This window comes from Balaenoptera musculus, chromosome 12 (assembly GCF_009873245.2).
Source record: "Balaenoptera musculus isolate JJ_BM4_2016_0621 chromosome 12, mBalMus1.pri.v3, whole genome shotgun sequence".
NCBI classification, from domain to species: domain Eukaryota; kingdom Metazoa; phylum Chordata; class Mammalia; order Artiodactyla; family Balaenopteridae; genus Balaenoptera; species Balaenoptera musculus.
The window spans coordinates 71444990-71468096 of NC_045796.1; the positions used below are offsets into that span (position 1 = coordinate 71444990).

The 23107-nt window shown below is 37.3% G+C and overlaps 1 protein-coding gene across 6 annotated transcripts in view; it reads left to right on the forward strand.

Moving 5' to 3' along the window:
- The window catches only part of SNX14 (sorting nexin 14), a 65428-nt gene that overhangs the window by 29918 nt on the left and 12403 nt on the right, over positions 1-23107 (forward strand). For 4 of the 6 annotated variants that reach the window (XM_036871490.1, XM_036871492.1, XM_036871491.1 and 1 more), the window contains 6 exons: positions 242-300; positions 1696-1722; positions 3565-3697; positions 10630-10831; positions 20040-20123; positions 21516-21616. In XM_036871490.1, coding sequence (XP_036727385.1) covers positions 242-300; positions 1696-1722; positions 3565-3697; positions 10630-10831; positions 20040-20123; positions 21516-21616 — 606 coding nt within the window. The remainder of the gene's footprint in view (positions 1-241; positions 301-1695; positions 1723-3564; positions 3698-10629; positions 10832-20039; positions 20124-21515; positions 21617-23107) is intronic. The other 2 variants (XM_036871493.1, XM_036871495.1) reach the window with 1 other exon arrangement.

A 23107-nucleotide genomic window follows, 5' to 3' on the forward strand; every position in this document is an offset into this window, starting at 1 on the left:
GTCTTAACCGCTGGACCACCAGGGAAGTCCCCCATTCTTCTTGTATATACGTTATTTACAGACTTGTAGAAGTCAAGTGGCTTGAATACCTCCATTTGCAATATCTTAATCCTTACTCTGTTTGACTGTGGTTGTATTCACTTGATTTAAGTAATGTTTCCTTTAAGCTCAAAATCAGTAAGGTGAAGTAGCAAGTTTCAATATCAAATATTGGTTTAATAAATCATAATTATTTTTTAAGTATTTCAGACAACTTTTAAGAGGTGCAGAATCACCAACACGCAATTCAAAATTCAACAGGTAGGTATATTCAATCATATATATGTTTTTCTTTTTTTCGGTTCTTGTTGATGCTAATCATTCTGTGATAACATCATTATCTTTATTAATCTGGTTTCCTTGCTACATAAGTAGACAAGATTACTAAGGAATTGTAGAGCTATACTACATATAATAATGTGAAAATGTCTGACATTCTTTCAGAAAAATTTAACAAGATATATACACCATTGCCTTGTTAATCTCATAATTATTATTGCTTGATCACCTGCTTTATTGGAGACTATGGACTGCATGCATAATTGAAATCCACAGATAACTCAGTTTTAGAGAGTAGTTTGTTTTTTTCCCATTTATTAATTTTAATGAAACTCCTGTATAGGACTGCTTAAGAGGAAGTGGTTCTTTTACCTTATTAGCCTGCTGAGTAGCTAAATGTAAGTCAGGGTCATAACCTCAGAGATGGAAAGCTGTCTTTGCCACTTTGAGAACACCTAGTTGTCTTCAACATACTAAGGCACTAATTTTGCTGCCTTTAGAATATAAAATTAATAGGAAGAAAATATGGGCTGTTTTCATTCTGGGTACTGCTTATAGTCTTTTAAAATATGTTTTTCTTTATATTAACCTGACTCTAACGTTAGCTATCAGTCTTGTCAGGACTCTGCTTCTGTGATACTTGATTGATTTACCTATATATCAATAGAATAAGTAAAAGCCTTTCTTAACATTCTTTCATTGAAAATTTAGAGTAGCATTGCTAATTTGCTGTTAGATGACTTAAAATACGTAAAATGTTTATTCATATATTTTATGTCTACATTCTATTTAATTGCATTTTAAAAGTAAAATTTTAATGCGTGTTAATGTTAACCTACTCTTCTGTTTCATTCCATACTTAAAGCATAACTTAAAAAATATTTAGGGGTCTTTTGTTAACTTTGCTTCTTAGCTTAAGACATAACTTTAAAAAATACTCAAACTGAAAATGTGTGGAGCGTGCACAATTATATCTAATATAGACATGAATTCCATATTAGAAAATACAAGTTTGTTTTCTATGCCAAGTTTTTGGTGGCTTAGTCTCTGAATATTTTCCACTGTATCAAACAAATGGTTTGCCTAAATGAGGGCAAAAAACCAGAATTATTTTCTGACATATTGAGTTTTTAAAAACTTTCTTTAAGATGATCTAGAATTCAGATCCCAATCCCCCCAAAATAGCCATTGTGTTCGTTTCTCTTTCCTTTATCAAGTTATTCATAAGAATTCCTTTCTTTGTGAAGATGAATGCTATCCATCTGTGTAACTTTTAAAGTTTTAAATTTTGTTTTATGTTCTAAAGTGAAACTTGTTTAATATCTGGGCTTTCTCTTTCTCTTTTCCTTGTGTAATTTCACATATCTGTTATTGCAGAAGTAGCCTAAGTTTGGATGATTTTCGGTAAGTCTTGAGACAGCATGTGATTCTTTTCTGTATAAATTATCTGTTTAACTCCAATTACTGCCTTTATATCAGCTATTTGGGATATCCTTTTCTTTTTTTTTTTGGCCACGCCGCACAGCTTGAGGGATCTTAGTTCCTGGACCAGGGATTGAACCTGGGCCAGGGCAGTGAAAGCCCAGAATCCTAACCACTAGGCCACCAGGGAACACCGTGGGGCATCCTTTTAAGATTAACCTCTACTTTTATTCTAGAGGTCTCCTTTTTGAAATAGCATTATATATGTCGTCAGAAAATAAAAATGTCAGCATAAAAATAAAGTGAAAAATCCAGTATTTAGCTTTTTAAGGCTATTGACTCATTTGTTGTTGTTGTTATTGATCTTGCTAAATTTCTTTTAGAATTATTTGTGTTTAAAGAACTTTTTTTTAAAGCAAGAAATGCAATATTTCAGTATTTCTGGGTGTAATCACAAGTGAAATATTTAAAAAATATGTCATTTCAAAAAGCCCAACTGTTTTATAATCTATCTAGGTCTTAGAGACTAGCATAATTTATCTAGATTCTAGAGATTTTAATAATATTTTGTTAACATTTTCATATTTGTTTTCAGAAACATTTCTTCTCTCAGAGAAAGTTATATTTACAATCCTGGATTTTTTAAAAAACACTAACTGCATGCTTGTTTAAATAAAACAATAGTCTAGTTTAAGTATCCTTTTTACTACTACTACTTACTATTAGAGTTTTTCCAGTTTTAAAATAAGTTTGATTTACATGTATAAAATGCACATATCACTAATATACCTAGTGCATTTGACACTTGATCAATTTACTTTTATTTCTGTAACTGTTGCATTATTTTTATAAATACATTTTCTTATAGGAATAATAGCTATTCGTTAAGTTAGGCCTTCAACACCAACCTCCTTGAATTTTAAAATGGTCATTTTTCTTTGGACATCTGTTGTAAGGGCAATATTACATAGTGAGTTTTAAATTGGATAAAAGTTATGTTTTTATTTGTTGAAACATGGGGCAGTAAGTAGGCTGTATTGCAAGAAATTTTTGCTGCTTTTTGGCATATTTTTGTTGTTGCTTTTCAGCTATTTCTGCTTTTAGAAATTCACTTTTGAAAAAAATTACAAAACCATTATTTAATATATATGGCAGAGCAAGCTTCTTCCTTAGGCTACATTTGCTTTTATCTTTATGTTCATTGCTAACCCTTCCCTTTGGCATTTTATCTTTTCTTGTTATTATTTTGAAGTTATATATGGTGTATTTTATACTTCATTCTTCTTTTGAGTATTTATATGATTATAAAGTTGAAGAAAATTTTCAGAATTTGTTTTTCCATCTAAAAATGAAGTACTGAGAAGGTCATAGTTTTGTTTTGTTTTTTTCTGTTACACTGTGCTTTTTTAGCAGTACAGTACAGTTCGAATAGGATAGTCTATTTTGAACATTGGTCTAACCACATTTTTAATTTATTTCAAAAATGTATGGCAGTAAGAAATATATACCACTAGGGGGCTCTCATCTTTTATTCTTAGTTCAGTTAATGTTTTAAGGTTAAATAGTAGGTAAATTTCAAATGTTTGTTAATAAGTATTGTCCCATTTATTCATCCCCTCAAATTTAAACTTTAAATGTTCTGTCACTTTTGGCTATCGAGATGTTGAGACAATCTATGACTGAGAACTCCAAAAAGTTATGTTCAGCTATACCTTCAGTTTACCCTTTTTTGCAACCATTTTTATTATTGTTTACAGTAAACTGGACCGTTGTGATAATGTAATAATTTACTGTGTTCTTGATACATTTTTGTTTAATATTTAGGAGCACACAGAAGAGAGGAGAATCATTTGGAATCAGCCGAATAGGTAGCAAAATTAAAGGAGTCTTCAAGAGCACCACAATGGAGGGAGCTATGTTGCCTAATTATGGCTTAGCTGAAGGTGAAGATGACTTTGTAAGTAAAAATTCTTCAGTTTGATGTATGTATAATTTCAGGCTTGAAGTGGCATAAAAAATTGGTTATGCTTGTTTTTTCCCTTTTTTTTATCTTACTTCTCACTTCAGATTTTGTTTATGTTTCCCATTCTTTCAGTAGTCATTATAGTTTCATGGTGCTAATCTAATTTTTTAAATTTCTGAGCACTAAGTTATTGCTTACTAAGGCCAGATGGTTTCTGTTAAGCTGATATACTTCTAATAGTCAAACAATTTACCACGTTTTGATTAAGCTTTTACTTCATATCCTGATCTTATCTCTTTCTAACCACATGGGCCAGGCATACGGAGTTGTGTTAATAGATGTCCTGCCTGACCCCTTGATATTCAAACTGTGATCTGTGGATCAACAGCATCAGCATTAGCTAGGAACTTGTTATCGATACAGAATCTCAGGCTTCATCCTAGACCTACTGAATCATAATTTACATTTTAACAAGATCCCAGATTTATAAGCACATTACACCCTCCATGCTATTTTATTTCTCTGTCTTTTCACATGTTGTTTTGCTTGAAATGCCTTTTTTTCCCCTTTATTTACCTAGAAAATTCATACTTATCTTTCAGAATCTAGTTGCTTCCCATAAGCCCCTACCTGAGTCCCCAAGCAGAACTGAACATTCCCTCCTTTTTTTGCTTCTGTTAGATCATATGTTAAAACATGTACCACGTTGTGTTTGAAATTACGATTTTTTTGTTTTTGGCTGCGCAGCAGGACTTGTGGGATCTTAGTTCCCCCACCAGGGATCGAACCCGGGCCCTGGCAGTGAAAGCTCCGAGTCCTAACCACTGGACTGCCAGGGAATTCACTGAAATTACGATTTAATTTATGTATTTGAAAGTATGTTTATGATTGTCTTTCCTACCAATTAGTGAGTTCTATAAAGGCAGATATTGTCTCATTTGTACTTTGCACTTGTTTAAAAAATCTTTATTGAACAGACATCCTGGATCTTCATTTTGCCTTTTAATATCTCAGCACTGGAGATAAAAAGGTGATTAAGACCTAAACTTTGCTCTTAAGAAATTTAGTATCCTGAGTATAAAAGGGATGAATATTAGTGATTGGATTGGTAATGACCAAGAAGAAGGAAGTGGGGAGAGAAGAGTAAATAAACCTATTTTTCCTCTTTACCCCTTCCTTTCAACCTTTGTCCCTTTGCACTGATAAATTGTTAAAAAGATTCATTGCTTCTTCATAATAATTTTAATGGAAGAAAAACTTATTTAATTTTTTTTCTTTTTAGATAATCCAAATACAGCATTCTTTTTATCTTTATGCCCATATTTTTCCTTAAAAGTATGGGTAGAAGAGAGACAGTAGACCAGAGGAGGGAGTCTTTTAAAAAAACAATGTTTATGTTTTTAGATTTTAAGCATCTCAATTTTTTAATAGTATAGAAAAGTAGAAAAAAATTTAAAATACCACCCATAATTCTGCCACCCAATAACTACTTCTATTAACATTCCTGTGATTCTGTTTTTTAAAAATATCTTTCCCCTTCCCACCCCCATAAATTAGGCTATATATAGATTGCTATCCTGATCTCTGCCCACTTAATATAACAAAATATAACTTAAATATAACAATATAACAAAAGCATTTATGCATGTTATTGTGAACTCGAAACATAATTTTTATGGGGAAAGATGTACTTTTTTCTTTTTTGTTCTTCCCAATTGCTTGAAATACAAGCTATAGTTTTGCTTCAGGAATAGGAGGCTTTTTTTTTTTTTTTGTCTGCACGGGCTCTAGGCTCGTGGGCTTCAGTAGTTGTGGCTCGCGGGCTCTAAAGTGCAGGCTCAGTAGTCATGGCACACGGGCTTAGTTGCTCTGTGGCATGTGGGATCTTCTGGACCAGGGGTCGAACCCTTGTCCCCTGCATTGGCAGGTGAATTCTTAACCACTGCGCCACCAGGCAAATCCAGGAGGCTATCTTTAAAAAGCTGAGAAAGTTTGTTCTGTTTTATAGTGGCCCAAGGAGGAAGGAAATTCTTTATTGGTCTTTATTTACTTATTTTTTATTGAAGTATAGTTTTTTGTTTAATTTTTATTGGAGTATAGTTGATTTACAATGTTGTGTTAGTTTCAGGTGTACAGCAAAGCGAATGAGTTATACATATACACATACACACTCTTTTTTTTTTTTTAGATTCTTTTCCCATATAGGCCATTACATGGTGTTGAATAGAGTTCCCTGTGCTATACAGCAGGTTCTTATTAGTTATTTATTTTATATATAGTAGTGTGTATATGTCAGTCTGTCTCCCAGTTTATCCCCCACCTTATCCCGTTAACCATAAGTTTGTTTTCTACATCTGTGACTCTACTTCTGTTTTGTAAATAAGTTCATTTGTATGCTTTTTTTTTTTAGATTCCACATATAAGCGATATCATATGATATTTGTCTTTCTGTGTCTGACTTACTTCACTCAGTATGACAATCTCTGGGTCCATCCATGTTGTTGCAAATGGCATTATTTTTTTCTTTTTTATGGCTGAGTAATATTCCATTGTATATACGTACCACATCTTCTTTATCCATTCCTCTGTTGATGGACATTTAGGTTGCTTCCATGTCCTGGCTATTGTAAATAGTGCTGCAGTGAACATTGGGGTGCATGTATCTTTTTGAATTATAGTTTCCTCCAGGTATATGCCTAAGAGTGGGATTGCTGGGTCATATGGTAGTTCTATTTTTAGTTTTTTAAGGAACCTCCATACTGTTCTCCATAGTGGCTGTACCAATTTACATTCCTACCAACAGCGTAGGAGGGTTCCCTTTTCTCCACACCCTCTCCAGCATTTATTGTTTGTAGATTTTTTATTTTTAATTTTTAAATTTATTTTTGTCTGCATTGGGTCTTCGTTGCTGTGTGCGGGCTTCCTCTAGTTGCAGCAAGCAGGGGCTGCTCTTCATTGCAGTGTGCGGGTTTCTCACTGCAGTGGCTTCTTTTGTTGCAGAGCACAGGCTCTAGGCATGCGGGCTTCAGTAGTTGTGGCTCGCGGTCTCTAGAGCACAGGCTCAGTAGTTGCGGCACACGGGCTTAGTTGCTCCATGGCATGTGGGATCTTCCTGGACCAGGGATCGAACCTGTGTCCCCTGCATTGGCAGGCAGATTCTTAGCCACTGGGCCACCAGGGAAGTCTTGTTTGTAGATTTTTTTTTTTTTTAATTAATTTATTTATTTATATTTATTTTTGTCTGTGTTGGGTCTTCGTTTCTGTGCGAGGGCTTTCCCCATTTGCGGAGAGCGGGGGCCAGTCTTCATCGTGGTGCACGGGCCTCTCCCGTTGTGGAGCACAGGCTCCAGACGCACAGGCTCAGTAGTTGTGGCTCACGGGCTTAGTCGCTCCGCGGCATGTGGGATCTTCCCAGACCAGGGCTCGAACTCGTGTCCCCTGCATTGGCAGGCAGATTCTTAACCACTGCGCCACCAGGGAAACCCTGTAGATTTTTTGATGATGGCCATTCTCACTGGTGTGAGGTGATACCTCATTGTAGTTTTGATTTACATTTCTCTAATAGTTAGTGATGTTGAGCATCTTTTTATTTGCTTTTTGGCCATCTGTATGTCTTCTTTTTTTAAAACAAAAAAATCTATTTATTTATTTATTTATTTTTTGTGGTGTTGGGTCTTCGTTTCTGTGCGAGGGCTTTCTCTAGTTGCAGCAAGCCGGGGACCACTCTTCATCGCTCTGTGTGGGCCTCTCACTGTCGCGGCCTCTCTTGTTGCAGAGCACAGGCTCCAGATGCACAGGCTCAGTAGTTGTGGCTCACGGGCACAGCTGCTCCGTGGCATGTGGGATCTTCCCAGACCAGGGCTCGAACCCACGTCCCCTGCATTGGCAGGCAGACTCTCAACCACAGCGCCACCAGGGAAGCCCCATCTGTATGTCTTCTTTGGAGAAATGTCTATTTAGATCTTCTGCCCATTTTTTTTTTTTTTTTTTTTTTTAATTTATTTATCAGTAATAGTGGCTCACGGGCTCTTAGTTGCTCCGTGGCATGTGGGATCTTCCCAGACCAGGGCCCGAACCCGTGTCTCCTGCATTGGCAGGCAGACTCTCAACCACAGCGCCACCAGGGAAGCCCCATCTGTATGTCTTCTTTGGAGAAATGTCTATTTAGATCTTCTGCCCATTTTTTGATTGGGTTATTTATTTTTTTGATATTGAGCTGCATGAGCTGTTTGTATATTTTGGAGATTAATCCCTTGTCAGTTGCTTCATTTGCAAATATTTTCTCCCATTCTGAGGGTTGTCTTGGAAATTCTTGATTGGCAGCAAAGATAGTAATGATGGAAAGTAGGGTAAGAGGGCAAACTAATCGTTAGTACTCTGAAGAGAAAAGACAGGAGGTGGCTAGGGTGTTAACCCAGACCAAGATAGTCCCACTTAGGATTTGGGGGTGCTGTGCTAGTTCTAAACTGTGGGACCTCGGGGAAATCTCCTTTGCCTTGTTTAGGAAGTGTATGGGAAAGGGAAATTGCCAGTCTCACTGCCAGGGCTAAAGTGGTATGTGATCCAAAATTGAGACCTGGAAGATTTTTATTTTTTTAGAAAAAGGATCCACTTGATGTGATCATTTGGTAGCAGTGCCTCCTTGCTATGTGACCTTGCGTAAATTGCTTAATTTTATTTTGATTTAATTTCCTCACATGTGAAATGGGGATAATAGTATCTAGCTTGTATATGGGTGTTGTGAGGATTAATAAGTGATATATATGAAGCACTTGGGACAGTGCCCAGCACACAGTAAGTGCAGTAAATACTATACAGTGTTCTAATACTATCAGATAAATTATAGGTTAAATTGGCATATGTATACTGGCCTGGGAACCAAAGTCTTCTATGTAAGGTTGGGTCAGTCTGAAAATGCATTTCTGTCCAAGTTCAGAACTGATTCACAAATAAACTTCTGGAACGTAATATGCCCATTGGTATATTGGCAGTTATCCCCACATAGGAAAAGCTAATAATGAGTTAAATTATAGTATTTCTCAAGGAAATAGGGGGACATCTCTTTGCCTTTTATCCTCTGCCTGTTTTATTCCCCATCTTCTTTGTAGAGGGAACATCTGTTTGAAAATGAGAAAGCACTTGGTTTTCCTTTTTATAAAATTTTGGTTATATACTTTTAAATAATATTAAAGGAATCCCTGAAAATTCTTAGAGAAATATTGCCCTAGAGATTTTTCATTTACTTTTTTTGATATAAACACCATTTAAATGGTAGCAGTAATAAAATATAAAACTTTGTCCTTTGTCTTTTATTGATATTTTTATGTTGCTAAGAATTTTTTTTCTATTTTGTTTCATAGATTGATTTTTATTTAAGAATGTCCCATTTCTTGGCTTTTAGTCAGCTTGTTAAATTTTCTATCATTTTATGATTCATTTTACCATTTCTTTTCAAAAGCCAAGTCTGTTAACAAAATTACAGTTGTAATAACCATGGAAAATGCTGCCCTGTACCTCAGATTCCAAGCAGTGGAGTGGGTGTTTCCCTCACACATGCTTCTCTGTTTTTCTTCCAGGTTTGTAAGGAGATAGCCTTGTCCCCAAAAGGCAAGAACCAACACTTATCATCTGTTTTTACAGTTTCATTGTTTTAGGCCTGGAAGACATTTTTGTTTTCAACAGAGCATTAAGAAGTCTTCCTAAGATTCTTAACAGTCTTATTAGGGGTGACAGAAAGCCATTTTAGGACAGGAACAGAAAAAGGGATAATTGCCAAGGGACTTAGTGGGAGAGGAAAAGAATTCACTTAGAAGAGAGTTGGCTACCAGGTGTGGGAAGAGAGTAGAATGGAGAGTGAAGGTAGGGTGCTAGAATTCTGGAAAGAAATACCTCTTCTCTACTGGTTTGCTCTGACTAGACTGTTCAGAGTTCTCTTAAGTGCTACAACCTTTGACTCATTTCCTTAAAAATGTGTGTTCAAGATGGTTGTGTTTTATCTGTAAAATTTTGCCCCCTTTAACATGAATCAGAGATGTCTAGGTGACCAGGTGTTATAATGTGCCAGTTCAGAGATTCTTTTCCGATTTAATGAAGTACAGACATTTTTTTCCCCTTCTTTCTGCATGTTTATTTCTAGAACATGTTTAACACTGCTTTTTAAAAATAATTGTTCTTCAAGTAATATTTTAAAGAATATTTATTTAAATATTTATATTATTAAAATTTTAGAAGCCAGGAGATGAAAAAACAATCTTAATTCTATAGAGGTGGGTCCCTTTCAGACCTTTTTTCTAATTTTATATTATTTAATGCTGCAGTGAATATATTTACACTTGTGCCTTTTTCACAGTTTAAAAAAATTTGTCTAAAATAAATGCTTGTGTTAGAATAAGTTGCCAGAAATGGAATTAACTTGGTTGAAACTGTTTTATGGCTTCTTATATTGATAAATGTATATTGCCAAAACGCTTTCTAAAAGGATTGTACAGGTGTATCTTGTAACCAACAATATAGTGCACATCCAGTTTATCTGTGCAGTTTCCATCAGTGGCTGTTATCATAAAATTTTACATTCCTAAATGAAAGATATCAGTACAGTAATTTCTACTTCTTATTACCAGAGTTAAATATTTTTCTGTATTTGTATATTTTTAATATCTTTTCCAGTAATTGCTGAAGTGTCTTATTTTCTGTTGAATTTTCCTATCTTGGTGATGCAACAAAACCTGGAGTTGATGCTAGTAACTTGTTAGTTTTAGTTTTTTATCCTTAACCTTTTCAGTAGAAAATTTTATATCACTTAATTTCAAAAGTATTAAAAAATGATAGACTTTATATGGGCATATTACTTTGTAGTTGTATCTCATATGCTATAGGTGTAAAGGTCCTGGAAGTATTAAATTTTTTTTCTGATGATTTTTTTTCAGATTGAAGAAGGTATTGTTGTAATGGAAGATGATTCTCCAGTGGAAGCTGTGAACACACCTAATACTCCTCGAAACCTTGCTGCATGGAAAATTAGCATTCCATATGTAGACTTTTTTGAAGATACCTCCTCTGAAAGGAAGGAGAAAAAGGAGAGAATACCGGTGTTTTGTATTGATGTTGAAAGAAATGATAGAAGAGCAGGTATTAATATTATTAATTCATATAGCACTAATCAGATATTAAAACAATTAAGACAGCATTTCTCCTCCTCCATTGTTGTGGGCTAATAATAATTGGTAAAAATATGATCAAACACAACTTTACAAGTTTTCTTTATGTTTTGCTGTCTTTTTTCTTTTGGTTATTTCTTTTATCCGTGTGTTATAGTAGAGACAGGGGTAAACAGCATCCATAGCAGGATAAATATTCACCACCCTGGGCTTTGTCCAAGAGAGCGGGCAGTCTGTATAAGCAAAAACACATCAAAGTTGTGCACATTTTGGGAATGATGAGCAGAAAAATAAAGTTGACCTCAGGAAGAGGGGACAGTCTGTGAGGAAAGAAGGAAAAAGTGACAGGGTTAGGAAATGGTTTCGAGAGAAGAGTGATGAAGTGATAATATAAAGGTCAGTGCTAATGATTCCCCTTATTTATTTTTCAAAGAGTATTAGGTGTTTGATTTTTCTCAGAAGCTGATCCTGTTTCATGCATAGGAACATAAAGTATAGGAATGGGGAAGGAAGAATGCTCAGAGTAGCTAGCAATGATATTCCCTATTGTAGTTAAATACCAGGCAGGATCTTGTTCTGTCCAGTTCTGAGTCACTGCTACTTGATTTTGCTGTAACTTCTGTTCGGTCTTGCTAGATGCTGTTCTATCTCAGCATTTTAATAAGTATACAGACAAACCTTTGTCGATATTAGAGTTTCATTTCAGTTTCAAACACAGTCGCTTACATCTTTTGTCTGCTGTTTCTGCTGATAGGAATTTTAAGTGTTAAAAAGAATTTGGAAAGGAATACCCTAGTTAACTTCTGGATTCAATTCTTTGCTGTGCCTAGTACTTAAAATCTGGCTCTTCTCTCAGTGTTCTTGGCTCTCAGAAAATTATTTAAAATGTTTGACTATTCAGATATAAATCCCTATCAATATAAATAAATTGCTTTTTATTGAGGTATAATTGACATACATTATTACATTAGTTTTAGATACAGTATAGTGATTCAATATAGTGATTCTGCATTTGGATACACTGCAAAATGATCACCACAATAAGTCTGGTTACCGTCCTTCACCATACAAAGTTAATACAGTATTATTGACTGTGTTCCCCATGCTGTACTTTATATCCCTATGACTTATTTATTTTATAACTGGAAGTTTGTACTACTTGATCACCTTCACCCATTTTGTCCTTCTCCTCTGGCAGCCACCCATCTGATCTCTGTATGAGTCTGCATTTTGTTTTGGTTTGTTTGTTTTGTTTTTTAGATTCCATGTATAAGTGAAATCATGTGCTATTTGTCTTTCTTTGACTTATTTCATTCAGCTTAATACCCTCAAGGTCCATCCATATTGTTACAAATGGCAAGATTTCATTCTTTTTAAATGGCTGAGTAGTATTCCATTGTATACATATACCACATCTTCTCTATCCATTCATCTGTTGATGGACATTTAGGTTGTTTCCATGTCTTGTTTATTGTAAATAATGCTGCAGTGAATATAGGGGTGCATATATCTTTTCGAATTAGCGTTTTTTTGGATAGATACCCAGCAGTGGAATTGTTGGATGATATGGTAAATCTGTTTGTAATTTTTTGAGGAGCTTCCATACTGTTTTCCATAGTGACTGCACCAATTTACATTCCCACCAACAGTACACAAGGGTTCCCTTTTTACCACATCCTCATCAACACTTGTTATTTCTTGTCTTTTTCACAGTGGCCATTCTGACAGGTGTGAGGTGGTATCTCATTGTGGTTTTGATTTGCATTTCCCTTATGATTAGTGATGTTGAGCGTCTTATCATGTGTCTGTTAGCCATCTATATGTATTCTTTGGAAAAATGTCTATTCAGATCATCTGTCCATTTTTTAATAGGTTTTTTTGTTATTGAATTGTGTGAGTTCTTTATGTATATGGGATATCAAGCCCTTATCAGATATATGCTTTGCAAGTACCTTCTCCCATTCATTAGATTGCCTTTTTGTATTGTTGATGGTTTCCTTCACTGTGCAAAAGCTTTTTGTTTGCTGTAGTCCCATTTGTTTATTTTTGCTTTGTTTCCCTTGCCTTTAGAGTCAGATGAAAAAAAAAATCTCTAAAACCAATGCCAAGGAGCTTGCCACCTGTGTTTTCTTCTAGGAGTTTTATGGTTTCAAGTCTTTCATGCAAATCTTTAATTTATTTTCAGTTAATTTTTTTACATGGTGTAAGATAGTGGTCCAGTTTCATTCTTTTGCATGTAGCTGTTCAGTTCTCCCAACACCATTTATTAATTTTAATTTTAGTTTTTAAAAAATTTTTTTAAATTTATTTTTATTTATTAATTTTTGGCTGCATTGGGTCTTTGTTGCTGCACACGGGCTTTCTCTAGTTGCAGCAACCAGGGGCTACTCTTTGTTGCGGTGTGCAGGCTTCTCATTGCGGTGGCTTTTCTTGTTGTGGAACACGGGCTCTAAGAGCACAAGCTTCAGTAGTTGTGGTGCACAGGCTCAGTAGTTGTGGCTCACAGGCTCTAGAGCGCAGGCTCAGTAGTTGTGGCACATGGGCTTAGTTGCTCCGCTACATGTGGGATCTTCCCAGACCAGGGATCAAACCCATGTCCCCTGCATTGGCAGGCGGATTCTTAACCACTGAGCCACCAGGGAAGCCCTAATTTTATTTATTTATTTACTTATTTGACTGCGCCGGATCTTAGTTGCGGCACACGAGATCTTCACTGCCGTGTGTGGGATCTTCATTGCCGCATGCGGGATCTTTAGTTGCAGCATGTGGGATCTTTAGTTGTGGCATGTGGGCTCTTAGTTGCTGCATGTGGGCTCTAGTTCCCTGACCAGGGATCGAACCCAGGCCCCCTGCATTGGAAGCGTGGAATCTTAACCGCTGGACCACCAGGGACATCCCTATTTTTATTTTAATTTTTAAAAATAAGCCACACTGGTGGCGCAGTGTTTAAGAATCTGCCTGCCAATGCAGGGGACACGGGTTCGATCCCTGGTCCGGGAAGATCCCACATGCCGCGGAGCAACTAAGCCCATGCTCCACAATTACTGACCCTGCGAGCCACAACTACTGAGCCTGTGCTCCACAACTACTGACGCCCATGCGCCTAGAGCCCGTGCTGCACAACAAGAGAAGCCACCGCAATGAGAAGCCCGCGCACCGCAACGAAGAGTAGCCCCTGCTCGACACAGCTAGAGAAAGCCCGTGCACAGCAATGAAGATCCAATGCAGCCAAAAATAACTAAATAAAATAAATAAATTTAAAAAATAAAATAAAATAAGCCACCCAGTTTATGGTGTTTTGTTATAGCAGCCTGAGCAGACTAAGACAGTTACAGAAAGGTTGCAAAAAATAGTACAGAAAGTTGTCATACACCCTTTACCCAGCTTCCCCTTGTATTGACATCTTATAAAACCATAGTACAATGATTGAAACCAGGAAATTAGCATTGATGGGATATTCATTTGAATTTCACCAGTTTTCCCACTAATACCCTCTTTCTGGTTCAGGATCCAGCCCAGGATCCCACACTGAATTTAGTCATGTCTCCTTAGTCTCCTATGTTCTGTGATAGTTTCTCAGTCTTCCCTTGTCTTTAATGAACTTGACACTTTTTTAAAGAGTCCTGACTAGTTATTTGTAGAAAACACTTGAGTTTGTTCCTCCACTTGAGTTTGCTGCTCAACAATGTTTACTTATTAAAGGACAGAAGAGGCTCTCCTTTCCCCACTGTATATTCTTGCCTCCATTGTCATAAATTAATTGACCATATATGTGTGGGTTTATTTCTGGGCTCTGTCTTCTGTTCCATTGATCTATGTGTCTGTTTTTATGCCAGTACCATACTGGTTTGATTATTATAGCTTTGTAGTACAGTTTAAAATCAGGGAGCATGATACCTCTAGCTTTGTTCTTTTTTCTCAAGATTGTTTTGGCTAATCAAAACTACAATGAGGTGTCACCTCACACCAATCAGAATGGCTATCATCAAAAAATCTACAAACAATAAATGCTGGAGGGGGTGTGGAGAAAAGGGAACCCTCTTGCACTGTTGGTGGGAACGTAAATTGATACAGCCATTATGGAGAACAGTATCGAGGTTCCTTAAAAAACTAAAAATAGAACTACCATATGACCCAGCAATCCCACTGCTGGGCATATACCCTGAGAAAACCATAATTCAAAAAGAGTCATGTAACACAATGATCATTGCAGCTCTATTTACAATAGGCAGGATATGGAAGCAACCTAAGTGTCCATCGACAGATGAATGGATAAAGAAGATGTGGCACATATATACAATGGAATATTACTCAGCCATAAAAAGAAATGAAATTGAGTTATTTGTAGTGAGGTGGATGGACCTAGAGTCTGTCATACAGAGTGAAGTAAGTCAGAAAGAGAAAAACAAATACCATATGCTAACACATACATATATGGAATCTAAAAAAAAAAAAAAAAGTGGTTATGAAGAACCTAGGGGCAGGACAGGAATAAAGACGCAGACGTAGAGAATGGACTTGAGGACACGGGGAGGGGGAAGGGTAAGCTGGGACGAAGTGAGAGAGTGGCATGGACTTATATATACTACCAAATGTAAAATAGATAGCTAGTAGGAAGCAGCCGCATAGCACAGGGAGATCACCTCAGTGCTTTGTGACCACCTAGAGGGGTGGGATAGGGAAGGTAGGAGGGAGATGCAAGAGGGAGGAGATATGGGGATATATGTATATGTATAGCTGATTCACTTTGTTATAAAGCAGAAACTAACACACCATTGTAAAGCAATTATACTCCAATAAAGGTGTTAAAAAAAACAATAGACATAGGGATAGTCAAAAAAAAAAAAAATAGAACTTGAAGGTTTGGAAAATTCTCAGACTATCCATATATCATGCTCTGGAAAAAAGCCAAGGGTGTGGCTGAACAATGGTTTGCTGAAGAGATCAGGCATGTGACTCATGGATCAATCATCTCAGCAGAAGCCAGGAATAGCGCTGTGGCTATCCAGGAAAGATCTGTGGAGGACCCTCTTATTTGGAACTCTCTGGGCTTCTTGGACCTGGACGTCTGTTTCCTTCCCCAGGTTAAGGAAGTTTTCAGCCATTATTTCTTCAGATAACTTTTCTGCCCCTTTTTCTCTTCTCCTTTTGGGACCCCTATAATGCGAGTGTTATTTCACTTGATATTATCCTATAGGTCCCATAAGTTATCTTCATTTTTTTAAATTCCTTTTTCTTTTTGCTGCTCTGTCTGGGTGAGTTTCATTGCTTTGTCTTTCTGCTTGCTGATCTGTTCTTTGCTTCATCCCATCTGATGTTGAATCCCTCTAGGATATTTTTCAGTTTAGTTATCGTATTCTTCAGCTCTGTGACTTCTGTTTGGTACTTTCTTATATTTTCTGTCTCTTTGTTGAAGTTCTCACTGTTCATCTATTCTTCTCCCAAGTTTGGTTAGCATTTTTATGACCATTACTTTAAGTTTTTATCGGGTAGATTACTTATCTCTGTATCAATCTGAGATTTTTGTCTTGTGCTTCTGTTTGGAACTTATTTCTCTATTTCCTCATTTTACTTGACTCTGTGCTTGTTTCTGTGTATTAGGGGAAACAGCTACCTCTCTCAGTCTTGAAGAGTGGCCTGTGTAGGTGATTAGCCCTCTAATTCAACCTTGCCCTAGGTCTTCTTTGTCTTTTGAACCTTTGTGATTGTCTAAACTGCCTGATTTATTCTTGATATGTCCCTGTTACGGAACGTGTGCCAAGACCTATTAGTGTTCCAAGGGGAGGAATCCCATTTATCACCTCGTTTCAGGCTGATGGGAAGCCAGACACTTAGGCAGCAGCCTTTAAAGTAGGCAGATATATACAGTCCTGCAGGGCCACAGTCAAAATCCCTACCTGCCTCCGTTCCAGGAGATCTGGAGGTGTCCTCTGGGTGCATAGTTGCTTAGACGAGTGTATGAGCTCCTGAGAGTTCTTATTGAGCTGTAGTGAGGCCAAGGGGGTGTGCAGGGATGGTGTCTCCCTGCTTATGTTCTCTGGGTGCTCCTCCTTAGCTCCTAGATGTGTGGAAAATCTGAAGCCTGTCCCTCAGGCTGAAGCTCCAAGCTAAGTAAATAGGCCTCTTTCACAAGAAGACTGGGGTTTTATTTAGTGTGCTGTCTGTGCTGTCCCTGGGGGGCGGTGTGCCTTTCCAGGAACTGTCTTTCCAACTGGTACAGTCCTGTGGAGCTCAGTATTGCCAGCTCCCTTAGCCACCGGGGCCAGGTGATCGAGGGGTGTCCCCTGTGTGGATTGCACACACTGCTGGCTTCAGCAAGGCGGCTGGTGAGCGTGGGGGCAGGGCATGCTGGCCAGTGTCAGCAAGGCGGCGTGTGCCTACCGCTCTCAGCAGTGCGGTGGGGGAGTGCCTTGCCTACGTGAGTGAGCTGGCTTCAGGCGGGGAGAGGAAGAATGCTGCAGCTGCTCGTGCTTGCCAGCCACAGCCCGGGAGCCAGGGAGCTGCAACCACTCTGGCTTCAGCAAGGCAGTGGGGTAGTGCTGCGACCACTTACCCCTGCCTCTCCGAGCAAGGCTGGGGGGTGCCATCTCCAAGCTTGTCTGCTTGTGCCAGCAGGGTAGGTGGGGGGGCAGCAATGGCATCTGCCCCTGCCTGTGTCTTGGGAGAGTTTCAGCTGTCCCCTGCCCCTCCAGCATGCTTTTAGATTAGCAAACGAGTCTTCTTACGTGTAGTCTAGGCACTTTCTTTTCTTTTCTTTTTTTTTTGGCCGTACTGTGCGGCTTGCGGGATCTTAGTTCCCTGACCAGGGATCGAACCTGGGCCCCCTGCAGTGGAAGCGAGGAGTCCTAACCACTGGACCGCCAGGGAAGTCCCTAGTCTAGGCACTTTTCAAACTGCCGTTTTTTGCTGGGGCTTGGGGCGAGTGAGACCCCACAAGAGCCTTTTAAAAGGGGAATCTCAGTTTCCTATAGCACTTTGGGTCCCTTGAATGTCAGTCCCATTGGTTTTCTTTTTTTTTTTTTTTAATTTTATTTATTTTTGGCTGCGTTGGATCTTCGTTGCTGCACGCGGGCTTTCTCTAGTTGCGGCGAGTGGGGGCTGCTCTTCGTTGTGGTGCGAGGGCTTCTCATTGCCGTGGCTTCTCTTGTTGCGGAGCACGGGCTCTAGGCGCGTGGGCTTCAGTAGTTATGGCGCGTGGGCTCAGTAGCTGTGGCTCACGGGCTTAGCTGCTCGGCGGCGTGTGGGATCTTCCTGGACCAGGGCTCGAACCTGTGTCCCCTGCATTGGCAGGCGGATTCTTATCCACTGCGCCACCAGGGAAGTCCCCCATTGGTTTTCTAAGCCAGGCATTTTGGGGGCTCACCTCTCCAGTGTAGATCCCAGGGATTGGGGTGCCTGTTGTGGGCACCAACTCCCTCACTCCTCTGGGAGAAGCACCAAACTGGTGAGATCCCTCTCTATTGTGTGTTGCTGTGCTGGGGGTAAGGTTTTTGCCAAGATTGTGTCTCTGCCTTTCTTACCTGTCTCGATGTGGTGCTTTTATCCTTTGTTGTGGAGAAGTGGTTCATCTAATTTTTAGACCTTTTTCAGAGGGAAATGATCCATATGTAGCTGTAAATATGGTGTGTCTGCTGGAGGTACTGAGTCTAGCATCTTCCTGCACTGCCATCTTGGGACCCCCCCCCCATATAAAATTTATGTAGAGATGTAGTAATGTTTATCACCTTTTGAAAGTTTTATATATGATATACTTTAAAATATTTTGGGAGTATACCTTTGTTTTTGCTTTTTGGACAACTGTCTTTAATTTTTCTGCTTTTATTTTTAAAAGTTTGGCTTAATTTAACATAAAATGAAAATGAAAATATCTTAAAACTTGTATTCTAAGATAATTTTTGTCAGCAGTGCTTGCAGACTTTTACTGTCAATGTAATGTGCTCTCAGGAAGCCGTGCCATATGAGAGGGAAAAAAAAGTGTATCATTTAAATACTACATTGATCTTATATGTATAGCAGAATAGCAATTTCAGGATTTTAAAAACCAAAACTAAATATAATATAGATCTTTTAAGATCAGTGTTGAAGAAGAAAAATAGGATTTTCTTTTTGTAGGCTGTAACTATATCAGGTTGGTTTTCCTGAATACAGGTGTTGTTTTTGGGTTGTTGTGGGTTTAGTAAACTCGATCCACTCCATTTCCAAATTTATGCTAGGATGACATGAGTTGCTAATAATAGGCATTAACATTTTTGGGGTGCTTACTCTGTGCTGTGCACTGTACAAAAAGTACTCAAGGTAGATTATTTAATGTAAGAGGTACAATTATTTTTATTATAAGCAAACTAAAGCACAGTGAGGTTAGATGTTTGTTCAAATTCACATAGTTAGTGAATGGGGGAGCTGGGATCGAAATAGGCAACGTGACCCGACTCATTCTTTAAACCTTTGCTTTGTGCTGTCCAACTTTCTAGTCACTAGCTACGTTTGGCAGTTAAAATTAAATTAATATTAAAATTTCAGTTCCTTACACTAGCCACATTTCAAGTGATCAGTAGCAATGTGTGGCTAATAGCTACCATGTTAGTTCAGATAATATAGAACATTTTCAGAATTGCAGGAAGTTCTCTTGGATAGCGCTGTTCTGTACTGCATTAGATCAGGACAGTTGTTAAGTATTTGAGACCTCCAAAATGGAGTACAAATTTTTATTAAATGCATTATTTTTGTGACCTTTAAAAATTAAGTGTAATTACATACTTTTTTGAAGTTTCTGTAAGCCCTCTGATTCTGTTGTAGGAAAAAATATGTATATTATTGCAGTAACCTCATAAATAGGTGAAATTTATCAATCTCTTCTAAGTAACTTCAAATTAAAGTATGGGGTAAAATATGTTAATGATTTGATGCCACTAAATAATAAATTATTATTATTATTATTTTTGGCTGTGCCACGCGGCATGTGGGATCTTAGTTCCCTGACCAGGGATCGAACCTATGCCCGCTGCAGTGGAAGTGTGGAGTCGTAACCACTGGACCTCCAGGGAATTCCCAAGAAATAATAAATTATTAAGACTGGAATAATTTCCAGCTTTGTATACTTAATGTTATAAATAGTGCATTCTTTTAGTAGTAGTTTGTAAAATTGTTTATTTCTCAGTGTGTATTCATTCATTTTACAGTTGGGCATGAGCCTGAACATTGGTCTGTCTATAGAAGATACCTTGAATTCTATGTACTTGAGTCAAAACTAACAGAATTTCATGGTATGTTGTCCTTTTTGTATAAAACATTATATTTCAGCATTAGCCTTCTTGAAAGCTGTTGAACCAGCTTTCTGAAATTACTTTCTAATTTTAAGTAACTGTACTAAGGAAATGTAACAGTGACACTTGTGTACACTACTAGTGATAATAGGAATATACTGTTTTTATCTCATTTCTGCTTATTTATATTTTTAAAGTTTTTACAATGCAAATTTATTGCTTTTCAAGCAATAATGATATTAAAATTTAAAAGACAGTGGCAGAGAATTTAAACCAGGCATTTGAGTTGCTCTTTTCTTTTGCCATCATCTTCTGTGGTAAACATGTTTCTATGCAACATGACAAATGTTTTGATTTAGCTCTTAGATTTTGATATGGAAAAAAAACCTTGTAGTTGTGTGTTTCTTTTAAGGGTAGATCAATCGGAAAAGCAGAGCACTCTTTCTTTTCAGTCTTCCTCTCACCTCTCAGTCTCTCTCTTATCTGTCCATTTATTTTAGTTAATATTAGGTTTCTAGTCATGAAGCATTTCTAGTCATTTTGTATGTAAATTGCTGAGCTTGAATTGTGTATTCTGAATCTTTTGATTTTAGAAAAGTTCTGTGGAGTGTCCCCTGATCCAAATTCAGGTTGGTTCTGAATTGTAAAGGGCAGGGAAACTTCTCTACTCTGCTATAAGAACAAAACCCACAATAAGGAGATTTTAGAAAGATAAAAAATACAAGGTCCCACTCCATACTTTTTTGTCTAGATTTTGAGTTTGTACTTGTCCTTAAATGGTTTTCTCTTTGCCTTTGCCAGTCTGGTACAATGCCATCCTTGTCTTGGTCTTTCTCTCAGACTTTTCCTTTTGATTTAGAGTTGAGAAAAGATCATTTATCTCCGTAATTTAAAATCCTGGACCAATCAAAGTTGGTTGGATTCCCAACAATATTTTTCCTTTTTGGTACTAAAATGTCCAAAGTTGACCCTATCTGAGAAAACATGTCCATGGTTTTTAAATTTTGTTTTTAAGCTTATATAGCATTGGCAAAATGCTGCCATTTTCTCCCTGAGAGAGTAGGTATTTCTTCAGTAAGATTTTGTCTAATAGAATCCCACCAATTTCAAAATAATCTCATGATAAGTTTTTGAAGCTTTTTTACTAGTATAGAGAGCTAAATAAATCTGTGTCAACGAAGGGTGGTGGTATTTTGGATATCAGTAGACTCAAGTTCTTTGGTCTGGTCTTCTGACTTTTGAAGCGCTCTGATTTTGTCAAAATTATATAAAGGATAATGCCACATCTCTACAAGGCAGCACTGGGAATCTGAAGTTGCCATAGTAAATTATAAATTAGGTTTTAAAAATAATAGCAGAACATAGTAAAAACTTTCATATTATTAATTCCAGGCACATTTCCTGATGCCCAGCTTCCTTCCAAGAGGATCATTGGCCCCAAAAATTATGAGTTCTTAAAGTCTAAGAGAGAAGAGTTTCAGGAATATCTACAGGTACAGCTCCAACTTAATTTAAAACATCCTCTGATTTGTCTCTTTTTCTCTTGTACATACACATGTGCTGTGTCTTACAATACCTGTCAATGTGGATTTCTAGAATTCCTTTATTAAAAAAATTTTTTCCCATGTGGAAATGAATTATTAAGAGTACTTTTTTAAAAATAATTTGATAACCAGTGAAATACCATATATTTTCTCGGAGGAAAAAAGTCTTGTATTGGGCATAGTTTAAAACTTTTGATGTGGGAAGTTAGAGAGAGAAAAAGAGAGTGAGAGAGAGAGGAAGAAAAAACTTTTGATGTGAAACATTAAATGCATTCTAAGAATACTGGGTTTTTTGGGGATTTTTTTCTTATTTTTTGTTTGATTTTGTGTTTAGCCCTTTCTGAACTCTGGAATTTTTCCCTCTTGTTTTATTAATTTTTTTTTTTTTTTTTGCAATTGTACATTTTTTTTAAATTACTTGGGATCTCCTGACTCTCTACCATTCACCACTTGGAATTGAATTCCGTTTTTCTCAGTGTGTGCACATTGTGTTGTGTAAACAATGTAATTGCTATTTCCATTGTTGGTGCAGTCTGCTTAAAAGTTACCTACTTGAGACTCCTCTAAAATTAATGACCATTTTTCTTTAATCAAGTGAATAAGACCAAAAACTGGATAATCTTTTTTGTTTTATTTTTTAAAAATCTCCTGGACTTCCCTGGTGGTGCACTGGTTAAGAATCTGCCTGCCAGTGCAGGGGACATGGGTTTGATCCCTCGTCTGGGAAGATCCCACATGCCGTGGAGCAGCTAAGCCCACGTGCCACAACTACTGAGCCCACGTACCACAACTACTGAAACCTGCATGCCTAGAGCCCTTGCTTCACAACAAGAGAAGCAACCACAATGAGAAGCCTGCGCTCTGCAATGAAGAGTAGCCCCTGCTCGCCACAACTGGAGGAAACCTGTGCATAGCAATGAAGACCCAACGCAGCCAAAAATAAAAAAATAAAAAAAATTTAAAATCTCCTTTATTTGGACATGGAATTTTGTAGTTTTAATTGTTAATTCAGTTAAATTTGGATGCCTTTTAGCCAACAATAAGTACTTTTTAAATTAAAAATATTCAACAGTGTAAAGGGATGTTTACATTATATTTTCTGTATTTGAGCCTCAACCCAGAAAGTATTTGTTTCATAACTTTTTGGTGGTATGAAAATTGACATATGATATAAACATTAACTATTGCAAGGATATTTGAACACAGCATATGCTAGTGTTAACCTGTGGTTTTGTTGATACCATTAAACCCATTATTTGAACCGACTAATTCTTTCTAAGAACTAGAGAACCTCATTCTAGAAGAAATATTTTTTGGTAATATGGAGTTAAATGTTGCAGTACTGGTATTTCATTTTTAACTCTTTCATAGTTACAAAACTGAATATTAGGTAAGACTGGGTTAAATCTCGCTTTAAAACGTCAGTTTGTCTTGTAAGAA